The sequence below is a fragment of the Galeopterus variegatus genome, unplaced genomic scaffold (assembly GCF_000696425.1).
Source record: "Galeopterus variegatus unplaced genomic scaffold, G_variegatus-3.0.2 Scaffold203, whole genome shotgun sequence".
NCBI classification, from domain to species: Eukaryota; Metazoa; Chordata; class Mammalia; order Dermoptera; family Cynocephalidae; genus Galeopterus; species Galeopterus variegatus.
In genome coordinates this window covers 21834-29901 of record NW_007726314.1, presented here as the reverse complement: position 1 = coordinate 29901, position 8068 = coordinate 21834, and the positions used below count along the sequence as shown (strand labels likewise).

The window sequence follows — 8068 nt, the reverse complement described above, 5'->3', positions numbered from 1 at the left end:
TGGTAGGGACAGTGGGGGCCTGTTAGCCCTGCACCACGAGGGCCTAGTATGTGCCCTAGGAGCTGCCAGTTGCTAACTTCAGTCCTGGTTTCCTGAGCCAGGGGTGAGCCTGCCTGTGCTGGGGGCCGGGATCACTACAGGGATGAAGGTATCATCCCAAGGGGCAGGGATGGAGTGTCCTCAGAGTTGGGGTCCTGCGAAGTCTAGGGAATGGGCTTCCAAAAGGCAACGGACATTTGCTGGGCGCCTAGAGTGCCAAGGTCTGCGCTGGGCACTGTCCCCCCATCACCTCGCCTGGTCCTCAGGTAGCCCTCGGGCGAGTGAGGATCCGTTGGGCAAAAGAGGAAACCGTGGAGCGGGATGGCAGGGGCTGTGGCCGGCCACGGAAGTGTTAGGGTGGATTCCCGCGGGGACGCCCTGCCGGCCCCGAGGGCTGGGGACAGGAGACCCCCTCCAGAAAGCAAGGGTGAGCGGAAGGCAACTTCGAAGCGTCGCCCGGCGCCTCCCGGAATTGGGGCCCAAGTTTTCGCGCAGACACCCGGCTTGGAGGTGGCCCCGGGGCTGGGAGGGGCGTCCGCTTCCCCTCCCTGCCTTCCTCCCTCTCCTGGGCGGGGGTTCCGGGAACCGGCCGGGGCGGGGCGAGGAAGCGGGGCACCCGCGCGGGTCGCTGAGGCTGCGGCAGCGCAACGACCCGGGGCTGCTTCTGTCCGTCTGTCCGTCCGTCTGTCCGCCCACCCAGCCATGGTTGCATGGGCCCGCGCGCCACGGATTCTGTTGCTGCTCCTGCTGCTACCGCCGCCTCCCGGTGGTGAGCATGGGGTGGGGGTGCGGGCGGTTTGTCCTGCCAGGACGGGCTGTGCGTGTGTGTGTGTGTGTGCGCGCGTGTGTGTGCGTGTGTGTACGTGTGCGTGTGTGTGTGTGCAGACACTTCCTCGCGCTGTCCCTGAAGCGATCCAGGCAGCACCAGCCCTACAGTGACCCCCACAGACCCTTAATAGCCCCGAGGTTGTCAGCGAACCCGGCGTCGGACCTCTCCTCTCCCCCAGCCTACCTGCCTGAACTGACGCTGCCCAGACCCCAGACAGCTGCCACCTTTGTTCTGTACTGGAACGGTGGGGGCGGGTCTGCCCTCGCTCTGATGTTCCAGGGGATTGGATCCCCAGAGGCCGGGACAGGAGTCCCTGCCTGGCTTTAGCCCCAGGTGGTAACAGCAGAGAGGCCTGTCTCCTCCATCAGAGCCTTCCCTCTCAGCCCCCACCCGCTGCCTCCATGGCCCTTGTGTTCCTTGAGATGCTGGGCGTTGAGGCTGGCCTCTGGGGAAGAGGAGACAACAGTGTGTGTGTTGATCGTAGACTGATGATTCACAGCCTTTTAGGGGTGGGAATTGGAGCAGCTCCCTGCCCAGCCATGGGAAGACCCCTTTGGGGTGGGTGGCTTCCTGAAGAGGAAGGGCTTTATTTCCTGGGCGTTCGGATGAATCTGAAGGACCGGCAGTTGGAAATGAGAAGGAGTCCTGCACCCAGAATCAGCTGGCCCCTGGAGTGAGTCTGTAGGAGGGTCCGTGTCCCAGTGAGGTCTGGAGAGCCTCGTCCAGAGTGTCAGACGGTCAGAAGAGCATTTGTGTGAAGGACTCTTGGCCAAAATAAACTCACCACTGTGCATCTTCAGTTCAGAGGCTAGGGCTGGGCTGTGACTGTTCCTGTAAAGACCCTGCTGGTGGTGGCTTCACCTGAGCCACCCAGCAGCATGGGCCATGCTGATGATACCCGCTTGCGGGTGGACAGCTGGCTGAACTGGGCCTGTCAATGGTCCGATCCTCTGCTCCGTGGCTTTGTTTGCTCAGAGCAGGGTTCTGCTTGGAGTTCCAAGAACAAAGTGCAAGTTATCTTTTCTCAAGGAGGTCACTCAATGTCTCTGTCTTTGGGCCTTTCTCCACTGACATATATCCCAGGGCGCATGATACATGGACCAGGCTGGGGTTCCAGACACCACACACTGCCTGGGTGCCTGGCCGGCCTGGGTTGCCAGAGTCCGTATGCTGTGCCAAGACTGTTTCCAGGCCAACATAGCCACACCTCAGGGATTATTATCAGACACGTCCCCTGCCTACTGAAGTCATATGGGCCTTGCTGCACCAGTTGTTCTATTTGGGGTCTGCACTGGAAGAATCTGGTTCTGTTCCCTCCTGCTTGTGGCACTAGGTCTCTGCTCATGTAGCCTAAGGATACACGGGAACATTTGGCTGTGACATCTTCCTGGAGGTTTGCAAACCTTGTGGTCACCCAAAGCCCTGGGTCATTTCCCATATTTATTGTCAGTCAGGTCCCTTCAGCCTGACCTTGTATATTGAGGCCTGTTATGGTGATGCTAGATCCCAACTCTGGCTGAGAGCCTTGGGATGGCTCCAGGGCTTCAGATGGTGCTACTGCCTTGGAGCCCTGGCCACTGAGGGCACAAACATTGCCTAGGCACCTGCTGCAGGCCCAGCCCAGGGCTACGTGCTTTATGGACACTCTGAGGACTGGGCTCCTGAAGTTGCTGTGACCAGCAGGGGCTGAGGCTGCTGTGGCCGAGCGATGGGGAGAGGGAATAAGCATTCAGAACTGATAGTCCCCAGCAGGTGGTAGGGGGTGTTCCTGTCCAGCTGTGTGACTGCTGGGCCAGGGCAGCTTCTGGAGGAGGTGGCCTGGATTAAGGCCTTGAAGGATTACAGTTGAAGGTGGGAGATGGAAAACACGCAAGAATGTGGCCAGAGTGTGGATAGACCGGGAAGGTGGAGTGATCTTCAGGGTCCTTTGCAGTCTAGACCCTGCTTCGTGGAGTTTGGGCTTGATCCTGAAGCAGTGGGGACCAGGGGAGGTCTGAGAGCCAGGAGTGACCCAGTTAGACTCACACTTAGAAAGTCCACTCTCCTTTAGAAGGCCAGTGGACTGGCAGGAGAAAGAGGGAGCCCAATCCATCTTAGTCACTGGCAACTCTGCTGTGGCCCAGGAGAGAGGGCAAGGCTGGGTGGATCAGTGGCCAGAGGTTGAGAGGTGGCCAGTGACTAGGATGGCTCAGAGATGGCCCAGCATGCTTGTGTCTGGTGGCTGTGCTGGGGAAGGTGCTGTGTTGGCTGGGGAGTGGCTGGGCTGGCACAAAATTTTCTGGGCACCTGCTGCAGGCCCAGCCCAGGCTAAGTGCTTTATGGATACTTATGTGACAGGTATGACTGTGACTGACTATGAATTGGTCAGGAGTCAGACTGCTGTCAGGGGGTGGTCTGTGAGGATTGGGCTCCTGAAGTTGCTGTGTCCATCAGGGACTGAGGCTACTTTGGCTGAGTGATGGAAAGAGGGAATAAGGACTCAAAACTGACGGTCCCCAGCAGGTGGTAGGGGGTGTTCCTGTCCACCGGTGGGCCATAGGTGAACAGGTGTGTTTCTCTGCTCCAGCCCATAGTGAGTTGTGTATAACTTCCCATGGACGCAACCTCTTCCCCGAGTCCTGTCCTGATTTCTGCTGTGGTTCCTGTTACAACCAATATTGCTGCTCTGACGTGCTGAAGAAATTTGTGTGGAACGAGGAAAGATGTGCTGTGCCTGAGGCCAGGTGGGTGCACTGGTGGGTCACATGATGGGTGTTCTGAGCCTGTGACCAGAAGGAGAATGCATGGAACAGCACTGCCCCTCTGGCCTCTCAGGCCTCTCAAGATGGTGGCAGGAGCACTGGACCAGAGGATTTGGGGAGCTTCTGTTCTGGGCTGGACTCCCCAGACCTAGTCACTTGGTTCCCTGCTCTTTTCTCCCCCACCCTTGATGGTTCCAGCTCACCCAGCATTGGGCTGAGCAGGTTTCTTAGGGGTCAGTGGCCTCAGCTGGCTTGTGGCTCAGCTCTGGTTGTGTACCTGTTCTAACAGGTCATCAGGGTGAGCACCGGCTGTGAGTGTACAGCACAGTATGTGCATGTATGGGGGGTTATGCTTTGTGCAGGTACCCTCTTGCAGGCACAGGAGGGCACAACACATGGACATGTGCCCCAGTGTGAACTGTGCTTGTGTTCTCCTGGTGCAGCCATGAATTTACCCTGCATCTTTTCTGCCCCCCCTCAACTACTTTTTTAGATTTTTTTTTCCAGTTAGCTCAGTTGGTTAGAGCACAGCTTTGTAACACCAAGGTTAAGAGTTCAGATTCTCATACTGCAAGATGCAAAAAGAAAAAAAAAGATTTTTTTCCTTGTCTTTGGTGTTTTTTGGGTACACTATACTGTATCTAGGCATGGGTTTCTTTTTATTTATGCTGCTATGGATTTGTTAAGCTTCTTTTTTTTTTTTTTTTTTTTTGTCCTTTTTGAGACCGGCCGCACCGCGCTCAGCCAGTGAGTGCACCGGCCATCCCTATATAGGATCCGAACCTGCGGCGGGAGCGCTGCTGCACTCCCAGCGCCGCACTCTCCCGAGTGCGCCATGGGCTCGGCCCTGTTAAGCTTCTTGAATCTGTGGTTTAGTGTCTCTCATCACTTCTGAAAAATTCTCTGCCATATAAATATACAAATATTTATATATGTATATAAATATATTCTTTAAATATTGCTTCTTTCTGCTTTCCTTCTGGAACTCTGATTAGACACATGCTACTCTTCACTCTCTACTATGCATGTCTCTTAGCCTCTGTTCCGTATTTTCATCTGTAGGCTGCATTTTGGATAATGTCCTTTTTTCTTTTGGTGGCTGGCTGGTACAGGGATCTGAACCCTTGAAGGATAACATCTCACACAATTCTTTCTTGAGCTGTGTCTAATCAGCTGTTAAGACCATCCACTGAGGTTATTTTATGTACTGTTATATTGTGAAATGTAACTCACAGAAAAGTGTACAAAATAAATGTACAGCTCAGTGATTTATCACAAAGCCACTACCTGCATAATCACCATCCCGGTCAAGATATCCAACATTACAGCAATTCAGAAGCCCTTGAGCCCACCCCCAATCACTGTTTCTCCTCCCACCCCGCAAAAGGTAATTATTATTCTAATTTTTATGTAACTTTGCTTTTCTTTAGAGTTGTAATACCCAAGCATGCATCCCCCAAAAAAGTTTGTCTTTTTTTTTTTTTTTTTTGGTGTGTGTGTATGGGGCTTTTAAAGACTTTAAGTTGATATGTATCATACACACATAAAAGCAGACAAATCCGAAGTGTATAGTTTAGTGAATTACCACAAAGTAAACACACCAGTGTAACCATCACCTGTCCAGGCCAAGAATAGAACATCAAACACCCCAGAAGCCCCCTCATGTTCCCTCTCAGTCACCATCTCCTCTGTTATCTCCAAAGGTACCATTAACCTGACTACGCATGTCATCTCTCTCTCTCACACACACATGCATAAAATCATACTTATATTGCCTATTGATTTATATCTGGTTTCTATCTGTCAACATTGTGAGTTTCATCCATATTGTGGTGTTTGTTCATTTCCATTTTTGTATGGTATTATGTTACTTACGACGATTTATTTATCCATTCTAATGTTGATGGACATTTGGATTGTTTCATGTTTGGGTTATAACAAATAATGCTGCTATGAGCATTCTTGTATGTGTCTTTTGGTGCACATGTGTATGCATTTCTTTTAAGTATATGCCTAGTCATAGATATAAGTAGGAATCAAGTTTCATTTTTTAATATGGATTTCCAGTTGACCCAAGACTATTTATTGAGAAAACTATTAGTTTTTTCTGTCACTCTGCAGTGCTAACTTTGTTACAAATTCATTGTCCACATATGTGTGGATGTCTCTAGGCTCTATTTTGTTGTGTTGGTCTATTTTTCCATCCTTGAGCTAAAGAGACTCATAATTATTGTAACTTTATAATAAGGGTTGATATTCTTCTATATTGTCTTGATATTCTTCTATATGGGCTATATTTGGCCTTTTGTATTTCCATATACATTTTAGAATCAGCCTGTCAATAAAACCAGCTAGGATTGCATTGACTCTATACATTGTTTTTGTAGAATTGACATTTTGCTGTATTGAATTTCTCAGTTTATCAGCATGACATATCTTCCTGTGTATTTAGGTTTTCTTTCATTTTGTCTCAATTATGGGTTACAGTTTTCTGTGTAAAAGCCTTGTATATCTTTTATCGTATTTTGATTTTTTTTTTTCTTTTCTGTGACCGGTAAGGGGATCGCAACCCATGGCTTGGTGTCGCCCGCACCACGCTCAGCCAGTGAGCGAACCGGTCATCCCTATATAGGATCCGAACCTGCGGTGGGAGCGCTGCTGCGCTCCCAGTGTTGCACTCACCCTAGTGAGCCACGGGGTCGGCCCTGTATTTTGGTTTTTTTGATGGTACAATAAATAGCATAGTTCAAAGTTTTTAGTTTTTAATTGTTTATTAATATATAGGTATATAAATATATTTAATTTTTATACAGTATATTGACCTTGTATCCAGAGACCTTTCTAAATTTACTTCTTAATTTGAGTGATTTTAATTGTAGCTTCTTTAGGACTTTCTACCAAAATAGTCATGTCATCTGCAAATAATGACAGTTTTATTTCTTCTGTTCCAGTGCTTATACTTTTTATTAGTTTTTCTTGCTTGATCGCACTGGCTAGGATCTACAGTACAGTATTGCCTGAAAGTGGTGATAAATAGCATATTTTACTTATTTCTGGTATCAGAGGGAAGGTTTTCATCATTTTGCAATTAAAAATGTTTGCTGAGGTTTTTTCTAGACATTCTTTATTAGATTCAGGTAGGTTTTTGCTATTCTGAATAGTGATACTAAGAACTCTTTTTTTTTACAAGTTTTTGGTGCCTTGTAAAAGGAGCATATTTCCTCTGGGTATTTACCTAGAAGTGGAATTGCTAAGTCATTGGGTGCGTGTGTTCAGCATCCGCAGGTACTTCCAAACAGCTTTCCAACATGGTTGTACCATTTATACTCCCACCAGCCGTGTATGAGAGTTCCAGTTTGCTCTACCTCATCTCTAAAACTTGGTATTGTAGATTTTTTTTAAAAAATTGATATATAATTACATACAGTAAAATGCATAGATCATAATGTTTCAGTTTGATAAGTAACAAATGTATACATCTCATGTATACATAATACCTTAGTCGAGATATAGATTGTTGCCATTATGGAAAGCAGTATGGACGTTCTTCAAAAAATTAAAAATAGAGCTACAATATGATCGAGCAATCCCACTACTGAGTATGTATCCAAAGGATGTGAAAACAGTGTCTTGGAGAGATATCTGCATTCCCATATTTATTGCAGCATTATTCACAATAGCCAAGGTATGGAATCAACCTAAGTGTTCATAAACAGAATAGATTAAAAAATGTGGTGTGTGTATATATATATATACAATGGAATACCATTCAGCCTTAAAAGGAAGGAAATTGTATCATTTGTGACAACATGGATGAACCTGGAGGACATTATGTTAAGCGAAATAAGCCAGGCACAGAAAGACAAATTCTGCATGACTTGACTTACATGTGGAGTGTAAAAAAGTTGAACTCAGGCTGGCTAGTTAGCTCAGTTAGTTAGAGCATAACCTTGTAACACCAAGGTCAAGGGTTCAGATCCCTATACTGGCCAGCTGCCAAAAAAGAAAAAAAAAAGTCAAACTCCTAGAAACAGAAAGTAAGTGGTGGTTAACCAGAGACTATGGAATGAGGGCATTGGGGAGATGTTGAAGAATGAACAAAAATTTTAAGTAGGCAGCAGGGATAAATTCAAGAGATCTAGTGTACATCATGGCGACTACAGTTAATAACAATATATTGTATACTTGAAAATTGCTGGGCCGGCCCGTGGCTCACTCGGGAGAGTGTGGTGCTGATAACACCAAGGCCACGGGTTCGGATCCCATATAGGGATGGCCGGTTTGCTCACTGGGTGAGCGTGGTGCTGGCACCACCAAGTCAAGGGTTAAGATCCCCTTACCGGTCATCTTTTTTTTTTTTTTTTTCCTTTTTATCTTTTTTCGTGTCCGGCAACGGATTGCAACCCTCAGTGTCGCGCCCGTACCGGACCGGGACCGGCAACGGGATCGCAAACCTCGG

The 8068-nt window shown here is 48.3% G+C and overlaps 1 protein-coding gene across 2 annotated transcripts in view; it reads left to right on the top strand.

The window, feature by feature from the left end:
- The first annotated feature begins 636 nt into the window (after positions 1-636).
- Positions 637-8068, top strand: part of SHISA5 (shisa family member 5) — a 22124-nt gene continuing 14692 nt past the window's right edge. The window contains exons 1-2 of one of the 2 annotated variants that reach the window (XM_008565730.1): positions 637-808; positions 3435-3591. In XM_008565730.1, coding sequence (XP_008563952.1) covers positions 742-808; positions 3435-3591 — 224 coding nt within the window. In that variant the 5' untranslated portion in view covers positions 637-741. Of the gene's footprint in view, positions 809-3434; positions 3592-4918; positions 4997-8068 lie in introns of those variants that run through there. The other variant, XM_008565731.1, reaches the window with a different exon arrangement.